The sequence below is a fragment of the Lagopus muta genome, chromosome 11 (genome assembly GCF_023343835.1).
Source record: "Lagopus muta isolate bLagMut1 chromosome 11, bLagMut1 primary, whole genome shotgun sequence".
Taxonomy (NCBI): domain Eukaryota; kingdom Metazoa; phylum Chordata; class Aves; order Galliformes; family Phasianidae; genus Lagopus; species Lagopus muta.
Window position 1 is genome coordinate 4,716,894 of NC_064443.1, and position 17,026 is coordinate 4,733,919.

The 17,026-nt window shown below is 36.4% G+C and overlaps 2 protein-coding genes across 12 annotated transcripts in view; one reads left to right on the forward strand and one right to left on the reverse strand.

Annotated features, from left to right (window-relative positions):
* Positions 1 to 17,026, forward strand: part of SYN2 (synapsin II) — a 143,672-nt gene that overhangs the window by 102,516 nt on the left and 24,130 nt on the right. For both annotated transcript variants that reach the window (XM_048957734.1, XM_048957736.1), the window contains exons 8-9: positions 3,993 to 4,067; positions 8,164 to 8,266. In XM_048957734.1, the coding sequence (XP_048813691.1) occupies positions 3,993 to 4,067; positions 8,164 to 8,266 (178 nt within the window). The remainder of the gene's footprint in view (positions 1 to 3,992; positions 4,068 to 8,163; positions 8,267 to 17,026) is intronic.
* TIMP4 (TIMP metallopeptidase inhibitor 4) overlaps positions 1 to 17,026 on the reverse strand; it is a 107,527-nt gene that overhangs the window by 36,281 nt on the left and 54,220 nt on the right. For 6 of the 10 annotated variants that reach the window (XM_048957761.1, XM_048957760.1, XM_048957759.1 and 3 more), the window contains one exon: positions 1,521 to 1,593. The exons of 3 other annotated variants lie outside the window; for them this stretch is intronic. In XM_048957761.1, coding sequence (XP_048813718.1) covers position 1,521 — 1 coding nt within the window. In that variant the 5' untranslated portion in view covers positions 1,522 to 1,593. Of the gene's footprint in view, positions 1 to 1,520; positions 1,594 to 8,137; positions 8,222 to 17,026 lie in introns of those variants that run through there. One more of the 10 variants, XM_048957762.1, reaches the window with a different exon arrangement.

A 17,026-nucleotide genomic window follows, 5' to 3' on the forward strand; every position in this document is an offset into this window, starting at 1 on the left:
ATAAGTTAATTCATCTCATGCATTTGTTCCCTCATGCTTACAATTCTGAGGCAGGAAAAAAATACCTGGATAAAAACATACATGCATAAAAGCACACGTGTATACATAATCATACATCACTAGGGATCTTGCAGTGTTGGAGGGATAAGAGATTTCTTATATGTTGACATTTTAATTGAAAAACAAGATACATGCAAGTTCTTTATCAGTAAAAATAACTGAATTTCAAGCAACCCATAAATATAAGCAAAAGTTGTATTTAGGCTAAAGAAAATGCATGAAATATTTTTTAATATTAAAGACAGAATTAGCATTAGGTCTCAAGTAATTTAGAAACAAGCAACAAGCCCTATTAGAAATGTAGAATCTCCTGTCCAGGATGGGGACGAAGGGTAAAACACATCCCCTTGGGTTGATTTTGGAGAGCCATGTACTGTGACTCCTCCCCTATGACACTGCTGTCACAAGATCAAAACTCTGAGCAACTGCTTGCCTCTCCAGGCATAAAAGTTGGAGAGGCATCTGTAAAAGAACATCTAAGATTAAGCCTCTCAAGAATAACTTAATGGTGCATCTGTCTCTTGATGTACATCTGAGTGGAAGAAAAGACTACACAGAACAGGGAGGACAGTGTGCCTGTAGGTCAGATCCATCCAGCAGTACAGACACTCAATTCTGCTTTGTTTTGAACCTAAAACTTTCTAAATTTTGCAGAAACGATGTTGGAAATTTGAATTGTACACAGGGACCAAAGCACTCAAATATACTGCAAGGATGGGGTGGTTTCGGGAATCCTTGACCCAAAATCCCTTTTTTAATAGTGATGCAGTCCAGAATCTCTAGAACTCAAGGTCCCTACAGAATTTCAAATGTGTTGGTCCTGCCTCAATACACATCCTTTCCTTTTTGTATAAAATAAAAACCAAATACTTCTGAATGAGTCCAAACCATACCTTGATCTGGTACCACCTCTTTCCCAGACCACTTCTACCTTTCTGTATCTTAGTCCTTACCTCTTACGCCCTAATCTTCATTGTTCCTTGCTTTGGGTTCTCCACAGCCCCTTTTACTCTAATAGTGCCAATTAACTACCATGCTCTCCCTCCACTTCCAGTCACCATTCAGACTTCTTTCTTTACCTCAGACTTCTCTCCCTGTCTCGGACCTTTTCATGCAGCCATTTCAGCCTCTTCAAGGCTAGGACAGTGCTTTTCTCTCTCATGGGTGCTTTGATGCACAAATTTCTTGTACTCTACTACATATCTTTCACTTCTTCTGTTGTTTATAATACACAGAGTTGATTTATCTTTGTCTTACAGTTCCCAAGTGGCCCGGTCTTAGCAGTAAAGCCCAGCCATTAATGGTTGGGACACACCTCTGGGTAGCAGTAATCAGATGCAGTGTCAATAATTTGACAGTTCATTCTTTGTGGGAGAACCTGAACCACTGCGTGTAATAGGAAAGAGTTCTATTTTTTTTTTCCTTAAATTAAAATTCTGTTTAGTCTCTGTAATACTTACTGTATTATTCAGCCATGGCAAATTTATATTTTTTTAACAAGAGTGTTTCTTCTTCACAAAAGAAGCAGTTGGTCTAAGGATCAGAGAAGAAAAAAGAAAAAACAATTAAAATGGCAGCCTGTTCCTGCTAACTTTATTTATTTTTATGCTTCTGTTCCCTCAGAAACTGTGGGTTCATCCAGATGCTAAAAGCCTGGCCATCATTTTTTCTCTACTTTCTTTCATATGGTTAAATCACAAGAAATGAAATATTGATTCATTTTTACAAAGCATTGTGAAAGGAGATTTACCAAATGTCTGTAAAATTCTTCATACGCATACATATGCATTATGTCAGTAGTATATTGTTTTACAGCTGGTTCTCATTTTGTTCTCTCACACAGGAACAGAGTACTTAGAGAGCAACCACAAAAAAATACAAGCCAAACAATTGTTTTTCTAGTTTAAGAGTTATGAAGAGTTTCATTTTTACAATTCTGTGGGAAATTGTGGTATAAGTGGATCCATGACTCACAAAACACTGGTGCTTATCATCTGTCAGCAGAGATTATAGCCAAAATGCCACACTGGATCTCTCTAAATACCACAGCTCCTCAAAGCATTTTGTGATGCATGCTTAACAGCACCTGGTACCATTACAGAATTCATCTGACTTCAAGGAAATAGAGTTTAAAGGCTCAAATAGAACGAAGAAAAACACAAATACAAAAATAGTACCTTTAAATCTCTTTTCCAAATGTAATACACTGAATGCACAACAATGTACTTTGACCATAACTTCAATAAAAAAAAAGTAGAGCATAGCAGCTGAAGAACAACAATGCTGTAGTAACAAGCTGCTAAATAGACTACCTACACAAGAACTCTTGGTAGATCTTTCTACTTATTTTGTGATGATACTTGTCCAGACAATTTGGAATGCATGCTTCAGATAGTACTAAACAAAGCAGAGAGCTGCTGGAAAAGAGAAAGGTCAAGTCATGATACATAGCAATCGTAATTCCTCTTTTCCCCAACTTTAAAACAGTTTTTCTTCATGTTTACAAACACCAAATCAAGCAAAAGCATGTAAGTCCTAAGTCCAAAGCATTCAATTATATTTGGAGTTGGTTCCTTTATTATTTGGAATTCAGTGAAAAAGGAGGAATTGATGTGGATGGGGCTGTGAGCAACCTGGTTGGGAAGGAGGTGTCCCTGCCTGGAGCAGTCGGTTGGAACTACATGACCTTAAAGGTCCCTTCCAACCCAAACTATTCTCTGATTCTATGATCTTCTCTACTTAACAGTGCTAAGATTACCTCTGTGCAGCTGAGCATCATCAACTAACTTCTTGCTAGAAATCTTCAGGACTTTTTTTCTAAATTTTGCTTCCTAAAAGACACCTTAAATTGTACATGCTAAGGAATCCTTTTGAGAAGTCTGCAACAGAGTTCAGTCATGATATCTGAGAAGTAAAATCTGTAGACTGTATGTGGAGTAATAGTGAACTTAAACGTCTTAACTGTTCTGTAAGTACACACACACATATAAATATCACTTAAAGCCTGATTACTGATAGAAGTTACCTTACATACAGCACTGAATGTGGATCTTCCCTTTTCGTTATTCTCTCATAGCAAAAAAAATAAGGCATGTTAGAAATGTATGCTTAAAAATTCAGTTAATTTTATGAGACTTCCACGGAAAGGTTGACGCTCCCCCACAATTGCTGCTGACCCTTGTAATTAGATCAATAAAAATTGAGAGAAAACTATTGCTGCTGCCTAGTAAACTTTTAATGTATTACAGGTATTCCTATTACACTTCTAAGTAGAAATACTTCATGATTTGTGTTCTAAGCCTATTCTCAAAACATTGTTTAGGTTTCAGAAAAGAGTAATCTTCTCACACCTGCTAACCAACCTGGTGTCCGAGGAGGAGAAAAATATACATTTTTTATGTCTTACTGATAAAATAAAAAATGGTACACTTGAAATAAGATGTTTAGATTATATTCACAAACTAGCAAGGAGTGAAAACTGGAGGAGAAACCAAAATCAAGCTCTGTAACAGATCGGAGATGTTCAAAATGGACATCTTGACTTTCAAGTATTGGGACCTAAATATGCAGTGGTATGGATCTAAAATGAGAAGCTGAAGCTTCAGTTCCTTGCCATTTGTATTATTGGTATGTTACAGGTTATTCAATCAATTCCTAACCGATAAAATCTTACTGTTAACACTTGCACTTAATCACAGTAGTTTTAAAATTTTTCTTAAGCGAACTAATGGGGAACAAAAATTTCATTGTCATGCATCATAACATTGTGAAGCCTGTTAAAATTCATCATGTTTTAGATCTTATATTGTAAGCTGCCAAATACAAAAAAATATGTTGATGCTGCCTTAGTATCCATGTGAAAATCAGAATAATTCAGGAGGTAGGAAAAATATAAAACTAGTGGCTCTCTTTGAATGTTTTTCCCCTTTCAGGAGGACTTCCATATCTGGAAACTGGAAGACAAACACAGGCTCTGCAATGTTGGAACAAATTGCTATGTCAGATAAGTAAGTGAAGTCTCATGTAAAAGGTAATCAAAAAAAACAAAAGAATTTTAAGTCTTTTTTTTTTTTTTAAATCGCATTGGTGTGCAGTTTACAGTAAATGAAGGCCCTCTGTTCATTTTTGAAAAGAAAACAAACTTGGAACTAGATGGAAAAACATGAGAGAAGTGTTTCCCTATGAATTGTCTCAGCTAAGTAATCAAGCTAACTATCAGGCTTACATGTTTGCAGGCACCCTTGAGCTCCTAAATACATATCTGCACCTAGAAAGCTACTGGAATTCCCTTCACAGTATGCCATTTTCAGGTTCAAGCTACCAGTCATTTCCTCTGGTTCATTTGACCTCTTTTACTTTACTCCATGTCACAGTGTTTAAACTTTTTCTCCCACCATAATGCAACAAAGTGTTTTTTTCTTAACTTTGCCTATTTAAATTGTGTTTCTCTTTTCTACTAAATTGCTTATTTGTCATCATTGAATCTTCTGGTCAACTGCACTGTGAGTCTTTCTGCCCAGATGCTGAAATATAACAAAGCTTTTTCTCCTCGTGTCATCATTCCTGCTCTGTACTTTGTTTTATTGTGCTTTTCTCTCCCATCCTTGCTCTGGTTACCTCTTACCAATTCGGTAAATCAGTCTGCAGTACATTTTGAAGCCTCACTCTGCTACTGCTCAATGCTGCTCATTTTCTCCAATCACAAAATATAGGCCTCTTTTACATGCAGAGGAAAGCTGTGGTGCTTTTTATGGCTATGAACTTTACTTTGTTCACCTTCTGCAAAGGTTTCTCTTTCACATTACAGCTTTATTTTCCCTAAATGTACTCCAGTCAGTCAATACATGTACAAATGTTGAAAGCTCTGTGCAGTAGAAGTGTAATCTAAATGGTGCTTCACAGTTCAACAACAGTCTTTTTCTGTTGTTTGGTTGGTTGGTTTTGTGTCGGTTTTTTGTAGTTGTTTTTTTTTTAAATCTGGACCTACAATTACTCGTAGCTGAGAGAAACGGAACTGAGCCATTGCCTGCCCTAAGAAAGGTGAAAACAAATAAGACGGGAATTACAACTCCCTGCTGTCCAACCCCAGTCTAGACTGTGTCCTCACTGATGTCCCCTCTGGGGATGGAGTGGAGCCACATTATTTTCTCATTCTCATTCCCCTCCCACTTTGCTTTAGACTGTGAGGTTATGCCTTCACTAAGAGAGAAAGAGTGTGCTTTACTCTGCGTAATTACAGTCCATGAACTACTTCTCTGTGAAAAAAACAGCACTTTAATTTGGCCATAAGGAAAACTAAATAGTATCAAGTATGGGCAATGAGTACAAAATGCACAGCCACTTCACTGTAAATGCTCTGTGCTGCTTTGGTTCTGCTTCCACGTTTGAATGTAACATAATTAAATCATGTCTGTATATTCACTTTAAAAAACACTAGCGACAAACCAGAACTTTTATGCTGATGAAGACAAAAGCATAGAAAAGAGGGATGTGTTCTCGTAACAGCGAGGCTATGCCATAATTTTAGTCTGATTACATACAAAGCAAAAAAAGGAAGTAAAAGCAAATTGAAGTTTTCTGAAGAGCTGAAGTACTTTAGAGGCACACCAAAAGCAATCAAATCTGATGCATGTGCACTTCAAGGCATTTATAATACATCTCATGATTTAGAAAGAAGTATTTTGAAAGCGCTGCCTGAGTCAACACTGCTGACTGAACACAAATGTTAATCTAGAAATTTAGTGAAGAGGAATGTGGAGCAGTAAGGGATGATGATGAGGCAGAGAACAAGGAAATTTCAATGTTATATATTCTTACTGAGCCCTTCATTTCAGAGAGGAACTGCTCCCCAGTTGGGCCAGAATAATACAGACTTACTGTAGCTGTGCACACCTCACAAGTACTTTGTCATCTGCCAGTTCAGAGGATGCTGCATGCTACATTGATTCTGAGAAGATAAGGACCATGGCCTCTGGTCAAACCTGCTGTGCAAGCCTTGCTTTAAAACTCCAGGGTAGTCTACTCAAGACTCTCTTTCCAAATGCAGTTTCTCCAGCTGTGTTTGTTGGAAGGAGATTGACTACTGAAGATGTTCTTATTTAAATCTGATTAATTTTTCAGTTTCTTAAGAAAACATCTTCCTTTTTTTTCATAGAAACTTCAATTATTTGCTATTAAAGGCAAATTTTACTGTCCTCGTGGCTTGCTAAGATATGTGGCGATATTTTAGAGCAGAAACAAAGGTTGTTTATAAGCAAATGTGTGCAAGCAGTCCGGCCAATCAGTGCATCTACAGATGCTGAAATTGTCAGGACTCCAGAAAAACTTCTCATTTTGGACAAAACATTTTTCTCACAGGAAAAAAAATATTTGCTCAAATATTACCATCAGGATTTTTTTCAAACAGTTGTATTGATTTCTTTTTATTCCGCTTAAAAGATTTTTTTTTCCCATGAGAACAGAAAATATGGAGAGTGTGATCTAATAAGTTTACTTGGAAAGGGGATCATTACTAAGGATATTTTTATGACTAAGACTCACAGCCCAGCAATGAGTTTCTTTTCATCCTACAATGAAGTCAAATGCTATGTTAATAACATCTTTTTTTTTTTTTTTTTTTTTTTTTGCAATGGAAAATAATATGATGTGGCATCATGGCTTAAAGGCTGGATCAGGGGAGGGTCTATAAAAGGAAATAGCCCTTCTTCATACCAATGGAAAAAAAAGTCCATGATAAATGACTGCTTTAAAACTACTTTTTTTTTTTGTTTTTTTTGTTCTTCAATTGGTGGAATGGTGACACCTGCCTGTATAAACTTTCAAGACCATATCATCACTTGGTGATACCCAGACACAGCTCTGTTATTAGTTAATTAAAGTTCTCAATGCTACTTTGTGTCCTGCCAGTCAACACTTGCCGTTTAACAAACATACACAACTAGATCACCTCTGAACACCCTCAACAAAGTATTATGGCTCCCCATATGTGCTACTGACTGTTCTGTACTTGATCAGGAGTTGCCTCACTCCTTTTCTAGTAAGTCCCCCTTCATTCCCTTGTTAGTCAGATAATTCCTCTATTCATAGAATGAATTAAGCTCCTCAAGCAAGAAAAATAAATCACATTACTGCATGTAGAATGGGTTCACTTTCCATTTATCAGACCAAATTTCTTACCACGAGGATAAAAATGCAGTGCAGGAGTTCAGTACTGTATGAATTACTGTATTTTTTGTTAGAGTTGTAACCATCCTTCAAAATTCTCTAAATTTCTTTTGAATTTTCCTGTAATTGTCTGTAACCCTACATGAAGTTGTTACGTTTGTCTGCATGCTGCATAACTTTTGCATAGTGCCCTGTGGCTGTTCATCTTCAATTGTCTTAAGGCCTGCTGTTTCTTGATTTTTCTTTTGCCTTGTTCAGTATATAGAAAAGTTGCTAATTTGGAATACAGTTTGGTCAGTAATTTAAGACAGAGACTCTCATCCTAGTTTCCCTGATACAAGGATAAAACTCATCCATAATTAAGTACGCTACCAAGACTGACAGGCGGGAGGATGGTCACACTTGCATCTGTCACAGATGTGCCAGTTTGAATTTCACAGGGCGACAGAAGCCCCATTCCCTGCCTTATAAAATTCTCTGGCACCACTGTAACTACAGAAACTGGTAAGATACACCTCTGTGGAGTTCCCACATAGTGTGCAGTCACAACTAGCAAGCTGTACTAGCAAAATGGCAGTGGAAGTACAGAATGGGATACCCTGAAATAATATTTGTGTTCCAGCGTATCTTATCACAAGGTCACTCACAGTTTAGAGCAGACACATATTTGGGCTAATATGAGCTGGGACAGCAGCCAGTGTAATGTTAGGTCAAGATAGAGAATCACAGTTTTTATGGATTCTACTTGGAAAAGGAGAGTAATCGGTCCAGGATCTCTAAGCTGCTATTCTAGGAAATACAAATTCAGTAAAGCTGACAAAACAGTGAAAATTCTGTGTTTTAAGCAAACTTTATATAAAATGCAGATTTAGATTAAGGCTATAGAAAAACAAGAGCCTAATAAGATACTTACAGAAAAAAAATTGTTTTATAAAACAGGTACAAGCTTTGGGTTGACACCTGTTCTGAAATATTTGGTGGTTTGGACATCTGTGCTGTTAAAGCTGTACATGGAAAGGATGGAAAAGATTATATTTTTGAGGTAAGCAATCCCACTCTTTTCAATAAATGCTTTATATATTACAGATATGGAAATGAAGAACATTTGTGACAGTTAAGCATTGGGCTTATTTGTGTTTCTGGAAATACTGTATTTTTGAGCAATGTTTAAATCATACTACAAAGCCACAAGTCCAAGTTAGTGGCAACACTTGCTGGAAAATGCAACCATATCATATGGTAATGTTTTGTAGTGCTAGAGGAAATGTACACAGCCTGCAGAACAAAACCAAATGTAGATGTCATATTTTCCCAGCCCTTGTGACTTCTTTCCTGATCAGGCTTAACAGTTTTTCCTGGAAGGTTTATAGATAGCATTTTCCCAGGGGAACCCCAACAAAATTATATCTTTACGTAGAAAGGCAAATTAAGAACGAAGTGGAAACAGTTTTATTTTTTTCTATCCTAAATGTTAATTTAAGGTCTGATTCCTCATGAAAATCCAATGCTAGAACATATTGTTGTGGATCATTTTGAAAAGTTTTTTTCATGTACCTTAATTATGGATAAATATAACTTTGTCTAGCCATGAAGCAATCACTTGCCAAATACACAATTCAGAGGTTTGTATTTGCTAAAGGAAAAACTATCAGCATTTTTCCAAGCCATGACAGTAATCTGGGATCCAGAAAGAGGCAATGGATGGACCTCCTCCTTTAGTTATCCAAACCCATTTAAAACAAAAAAGCTTTGCATAACAAAAATTTTTGTTTTGTCACAGGGTTATATTTTTCTAATTTCATAAATTTACTTACAACTATTGCAAGTGCTAAGAATTCCCAAGTCAATTTATAACACTTTAAAGGGCTGAACAGCTTGCAGAATTAAATCTTCAGCAAAACAAATATAATTAATGCTTACCTGCTGAGATGCTGAGGAATAGTGAAGAAATCCTGTATGCTTAGTCTACGTGGCCAAATCAGAACTTACTGTTTCTTACTGCATTGTAACTCACTGTAGCATAAAATTTAGTTTCACACTAGACCTTTCTTTTATTCCTCCATATAGTGCAGTCTGTCCCACCAAAAGTGTGTATTAAAACTATTGCTTGCCCTGTAAATCTGTCTGAGATTTGACAAAGTAGAAAAAATGTATTCTCCTCTTTCTGAAAACGAACCACTCTGACTTCTGATGAGACATATAAACAAAAATCCTGAACATAATATCTGCTATGTGTGCTACTTCGCTCCTTGGCTGTAGTCACAGGTCTGTCCCAGACATTGTTGACTTAATGGGAAGTCTTAGATTTTTGCTTATATGTAAGATCCTCTGCAGCACTCAGGCTTTCACAGCTTCCCAAAGCTTTGCAGGATACCCTGCAGTAACTGTGCTCCCTAAATGTCTCAGAAGGTGAGGCTCAGCATTTTTGATGCGCTCCAGTTTGTCTATGTTCAGTAAATTGAGTTACTTCATTCCAGTTTGACTGCTTTAAGCAATGCATTTTTACCCTACAATTTTAACTATAAAATAATGGTATACAAATAATAAATAACAAAATAATGAATAAGATATGAGACCTTATTTATCTAATAAGTTAACAGGTAAAAACTGATACATCATGTGCAAAAGATACAAAGCTAGACTAGAAGTACATTCAGCAAGTACGTTATTGTAGAAACTGGAGATTTCAGATGTAAAACAATCTTGTGACGTACAGACTGGAGCTAAAGCTCGTCTGGTAAATGATTGTCATTAGTCTCTCCACCTCAGATCTTACATTCCCCTTTCATCTTGCTGTTTTCTGCTTCCAGTGGAAATGAAAGAAGTCTTCTTTATTTTATTTGACAACTCTGTTGCACTCTTTCTTGCAAACTGCTATCACACTGAACACTCTTCACTTTCATTCACTGAAATCCAGTTTCAACATTTTTGATACTTCTTAGTTTTGTAAGCAAAGACAGAAATCAACATCAGCTTCCACTGAAGTCAGTGTACACGGAGAAACTTTCTGTATCAGGCCTGGTTCGCTCATTGGGTGGGAGAAGGGGGAGAAGTTTTCTGACAATTAAGTAACCAATGAAAATTATATAATGGAACAGCAAAGTACCTCACTTCCTGCTTCTGAACAAATGCTCTAATCTTCCATGCCAGATGCAATCCTAATTAGACTTAAAAAAAAAAATTAAAAAAAAAAAGGAAGAGAGAGAATTCAAAGAATTGCAGAATACACCAGGAACTGGGTTTATAGAGCATTTTCAGTAGTGTACATAAGAGATGATGCAATTAAAAGAGTGACTAGATGCATGATGATTCTCGCTGTCCTACAGAATCAGCTGAATTGTTTGGAAGATGGTAGTGCTCAGGAATACTTAGAATGTATGTAACCCATTGAAATGTAGAACTGTTTGCAAGGCTCACACTGGACAGAGCGTCTGTAAAATTTACAGTCATTTTCTACTTAAATGCCAGCTTATATCAAGAGTTTCCATACTATAATTATGACAGTTACTGCACTATAATTCTGTGATGTAATAAAGAGCAAACGACCATCTGTACTTGTACAGGAAAAGTTTCTGTCTTTCCATTGCTTTCAATATGGGAAAATAGATGCAGTATTTCGTGCTACAGTCAAGGAACCAAAGCAGAACAGGACAGTCAGTCTGTAAACAATGGCTTTACACAGCAATTGCAGTGCTACACTGGAAACCCTGCTCTTAAGTTTTCACTGGTATCTCGTCTGTTACAACACTAAAGCCTTCTGTGTCATTCTGGACAGAAAAAATACAAACATTCTAATGCATGAAATAATGTATGCAGGTATGGCCACTCTGAGCATTCAAACCACATAGCCAACAATAGGAAATCAGACATGTATTTTGACAAGCTTCAGAGTGAATGTGAGTCAATCACAACTGTGCTCTAATATCCTTTATATGTTCAGCATTCTAGACAGAAACAAATTTCAGAATGATTCTCAGTAATTAAGATGGGAGAAGAACATTTTACAGGAACTTAATACATACATATGTATTGACAGAGGTGTTCAGCAAAAGCTTTAAAATATGCATAATTCAAAAAATAGTTTTTAAATACCCACAGTACTTAAGTATTCCATGTAACATTACATGTGCTTCCAAAAAATCATTCTTAACGACTGTTAGAAAATGCAACATTTAGATCAATGTTAAATGACTATTTCTGGAAAACTGTTAATTAATTTCATATTGTTCATTACTTTCATATCCAATATCAATAATTTTATTTTGGTGAAGTTGCCATTCAGCTGCTTTGTGATGGTCATTTTGTCATTTTGCTTTCTTTCATTCCCCAAAAATGTGGAGCAACAAATTGTACCAGGGGCTGATGCTACAGAGTCAAAATAACACGGTGTCTCCTGAATGTAATATTGTAGCTGCACTTCTTAGAATGCAGCATAGTAAAGTGATTTTATTTTAATCTGTGACCTAGTACGGTACTCTTACATTGCAGGTAAGAATGTGTTGGTTCTTAATGTTCAGATCCAGTCATCACACCCAACTTCTCAAGATGATAAACTCACTATTTTAGTTTCTCCAGTAGTTTCTCTTCTATATGTATGATTGAAGTGATGACAATTTCACAACTTATTCTATGAGTATTTGAGAACATATTCCAACCCTCCATGGCCATGCAGTTTATGAAAAGTAAGCTTGTTGTTTAAGTAGAATAACGCCTGCTGTGTACGTAGAGTAATGCCTGCTCAGGTGTAATATAGAAGGTTTAGAAAGCTAAAAAGAAAGAAAAATAAGAAGGATGTTTAGTGACATTGATGTATAATTCCAGCACGTGATTTCTACATACGTAACTGTTCTTAAGAAATAGAAATATACAGATGCTAATTACTATTAACTTCTTGTAGCTGCCTTCCTGCTGGGATATGCATGTTCCTTTGACCAAGTAATGTAATAACAAATAACAAGAAATGCCTTCTCGCATTTTTAGCTTTTGGTTCTTAGTTTGGATGCATTTTATAGATCTGAGTCTGTTTTATTGCACTGCTTTGTGCACTGGCATCTTTGTACTTTTTAAGCTACTCTAGATATTTTCATGAGTTCAGGCCAATCCTACCATTATGTTCCAAACACTGTAAAACAAACACATTTCCCATGTACCACTCATCCTTCCACCTGCTGTAAATGTGACACCCATAGGAACTTTGAAGTGTCAGTTTGAGCCTTCCTGTTATGCAGATGAGGGGTAACTTATGCAGACCAATCTGCCAGAAGACAGCAAGGACAAAACACTGGAGTCACAGTATCATGCAAATGTAATACAGCCTCTCTTTTTCTGTGAAGCTGCAAGTTCTCTACAGTTTTCTTAGATGGGGGCTCTAAGAAGTAACTTTGCCTTTTAAAAGAACAAGGTTTTCTAAAACTTGTTCCCCAGAAAAGAATTATCTTCTCTAGAGCAACCTCGTGGGGTTTGGGGTGTTATTGTTTGGTTGGTTTGTTGTAGGGTCGGTTTTGGTGTTTTTTGCCTTTTACTTCTGTACTCCAAAGAAGCATCTCCAAACCTCTTCAAATGAATGAATTGAAAGGGCTGTCAGGTTGCTCAGGAGGAAGCCCAAGTCATTTCTGTGTGTAACAATCATAGCTGTTCACATAGTTCCTATTCTTTTTACTTCAATTTGAATACTCAGCTGCCAAGCATCATTACACCAGAGACAAATTGTAGAAATTAGAATTTTAAGAACACATCATTTCAACATACAATGTTTTAACCACTTCATCAATTCTTGATAATAGGCATCAAATTAAGGTCCATTAAGCTTTAAAAACTTAAATGAGAGAAAGAATTCAATTTTTCACTTTTACAATTAATATTTCTGTAGTTCAATAATAGAAGGAACACAAAATGGAGTGTTTCTTGTTCCTGACCACTGAATAATACCTTTTTCATGACTCATTTCTGGAAAACCAAGCCTCTGGGAAACAAAACAGAATGCTCATATAGTGATGATGAATGCAGTAAAAACAACAACAACAAAAAAGAACAGAATCCTTTAAAGTGGCCTCATGGGTAGTTACCAAATTTTGCTCAAAAGTGAATGGGGGAGTGGGTGGGGATGGCTGCTGCAAGTGTCTTATTTCTGCTTATTTTTATCCTAAGCTATATTAAAATCAGCTTCTAAGTGGGTTATAACCTAGCAAGATGCACAACATTTGGATTTCCTAAGAAATGTTTTCAGGAACTGTAAAATAGTTTAAGAAATTAAAAAAACAGAATTTGATTTTTTTGAAGTCCCAGTGTAACAGACACCATTTCTGAAGGTGCTGCAATTGTTTGACCTACTAGAAAATATACCACCAGCTCTTCTAAAACGTATCTGTTTCACGAGATCTAATGATACGGCACCAGCTATAAGCATGCTGTCTTTTAAAGACTTGCCTATTTCCATATTCATTGTCTCGAATAATACTGGCTAAAGTACACAAAAGAATAGATGAGAAGGGAGTAAAGGTGACAAAACCCGTACCTCATGCAGCATTTGTGTTCAATTTACCTGTGGCTGTAATTCCTTTGAAGTGTTATTCATACTATTTGATGACACAAGTTTAAGGAGCCCAAGACTGTAATACTGTACATCCATGTGCTCAGAAGCTAAACTCACTTATTATTCTATCTGAATCATATCCAGTTCCAAAATTCAGCACCAAATACCGGACATGAAAATATACTCCTTTAGTATTATTTCGTGATATTATTATAAGAGGTGTCTCATAAATCATAGACATTTTTAGAATGGAAGGGAGATCTGGGTGTCACTTTGTCCAATTGCTCAAAGCACATCTAACTCTCACGTCGTTCAGGGCCCATCCTTAAAGACATAGGAGAGGGAGATTTTTCTGTTTCTTTTCATTCCAGATAGAAATGCAGTTACATAAGTTTGTCTTCAGGCTGTTGGGTCCCTCACAGTTTGATTCACTTTCTCAGCCATCGTTATTCTTTTTCTGCAAATCTTGTTATTCACTCACTGCAGGAGGGACTGTAAAAATTTTCCTAGCAGCCAATGTCTCCCTCCAGTACTATCCCTGCCAACTTCTCAGGTGTGGTTACATTTCCAATTACAAATAATTCCTGCATCTGCTGTAGAGACCTCTGGGAAAGCCCCATGATTACTTCATATCCAGTCACTTCCTTACTTCTCAGAAATTACACCACCTTCTCTCACATCCCACTCAATCTTAAATGACCTTCTCAAACTATTACTTGTTCTTAATGTCAGTTACTTTCCCCGTACTTAGAACTCTTCATTAAATTCTCTTTCAGCCTCTGCTTTTCTGGTCAAAGTTTTCACCACAACTGCAGACATCCAGGTCCCATAAAAAAAACACAGAAGAAGAACACATTCATAAAATAGCAACAATACAATCCAGCTTCTCTTATTCATAGACCAAAGTAAATGTTTTGGGTTGTTTTTTTGTTGTTTTTTTTTTTCCCTCAGTCCTCACACTCTCAAGCGTAGACCTTCAAAATTCCTTTGATTTCTGATGAAATTAATTGCTACTCCCTCTGCACTTAGCTTCTCTTGAAACTCCCAGGTCTTTTTCCATGTGAAATCCACACGTTGTTCTCCTGTCAGACTCCCTATGCACTTCTGACTGGCAAGCCTTCTATCTGTTCATTCTTATTCCTCTCAGCATCCTGACAAACAACTTTTTCTCTTACCATGTCACAGTCTTTTACATTTGCCATTCCTCTTATCTCTGCAACTCCATCTTTCCCAGCACCATTTCTTCATAAAGCTGTAGATAAGAGATCTTTCATAATTCTTTGGTGGTTGATATTTTATGTACTGGAGAAGTATGTGTAGAAAATGGCAGCGTAGTTTCTGCTTCATAATGGTGAGTCCTTTGCAATTACTGGTGTTTTATATTTGCACTGGCTCTCTTATTAATCCCATCCCATTTCCTTTGATGGTCATCAGAAATAAACAGCATTTCTCTTTTCTTTCTTACCAGTCTCAGTTTTGCAGCCAAAATCTCAAATACTTGCCTTATACACAGAAGCAACAGCAGAAGGCACAAATTCACTGAAGGCTCATATCACTGAAAGGTGTTTTATTTTATCACAGCATTTTGTTGACTTAATCATCCTGCTGTAGTTTCCATATCACTGCTAATATATAGTTGGTCTCTCACAGTTTATCATAAAGTTGTGTTAACTGCATTTCAGCATATGTTTTATGGGTGATAAGAGAAATTCATCCTGTAGAATTGGGTACTGAAATGCATTTAAATAAACGATGAAAGCAGTATGAGCTGAGTAATGATAGTTCATAGTGACCTATGTTTTTACTGACGTCTACAAAAGTAACACTTTAATCCATATAAATTGCAAATGTCTTTCTTCTATGAAATCTTCATAGTGGGAAATTCCAGTATTTTAAATGGCTAAACTAGATACTGAAAAAAACCTGGCAAAGTGTTTCAAGGATATTTTAAGACTAGTAAAGAGTGTAAATAGGCTGTTTATAAACCAGGATGCTGTCTGCGTTTAAACTTTGCCAAGCCCTCTAAGGGGAGAGGAGCCATCATGACATTCCTATTAATCATTCACAAGTTTTAAAAACTCTGTTGGTGTTACACAAAATATTTCAATTCTTAAGATATGCTTGTATAAAACATTAGTGATTTCTGATAACTTTCATTCATTATTTTACTAGGAAGGAGAATAAAGGCACAGCAGCAGCAACAGTATAGCAGCTAACAAAAGGGTTTTTAATCAACATCAAAACCTGTCACAGTGACAAAAGGTTCTCAAGGACAAATGGCTGTTTTTTTATGTCATATGTATTTGAATCTGCCTCAGTAGGTGAACACGGCGGCTATACTTACAAATACTATCTGACTATCTTCAAGAAATTAGATTTTTAAGATTTTGTTTAAAATATACCTGAGGTGTTCAACAGAGGCTCCTCTGGATCTAAGGAATGATCTGCTTGAAGATTTCCAAATAGTAAGCCCTTCAGTGTTAAATCCAAGTCAGCTAAGCATTGCTGAATGGCATGGCCACAAACCAGTTCTGACCAAACTGATGCTTATCTACCAACCATTCTGTCAAGCCCAGCAGGGCATATTCACTAATTAAACAACTTGGATCATTGCCAGTGAGTCTGAAAGCTTCACACATTGTGAGAACTTAAACTGCTCAAGTTGTGGTACTGAGTTCCATGGCATTAACCAAAACTAGCACACTTTTGTCTGGGACACAGAGGAAATACAAGGGATGTCTAAACTACATTAAGAGTTGGAACCTTGACATACATTATCTCTGTTTAGAGATGTTCTAATTTCATACTCATGTTTCAAGACACATGGGGTGAAAATCTGAAGGAACCTACCAAATTAGACTGATTTATCTATGCTGCTTCTGGCAGCTGTCACAAATTACCAGTCTAACAATGATAACTCTTAATAATCTTCTGTCAAATCATATATCTGTCATAGGTAAAAGTCCAGCAGTAACTTATCATTTATTTTAGTTTAGGATCTGCACAGTAATTTTCCATTCCAGTATATTGAAACATACTCAAAACTTTATGTTCTTTTCTTTTGCTACTTTAATGCGAAGTTTAAAGCAATGCTGTCTAATAACGAATTTTTCTTATGAAACTGTTCCATCTGAGCAGCCAAAGGGTATTTTACAACTGGTATTAATCAAAATTAATTCAAAATCCCTTCAAAATCTGAACAGAATAGACTTCATGTTATTTTATAGCTGTCAAAGCTGAGCTGAGATAGGTTAGATGAATTACCAATGT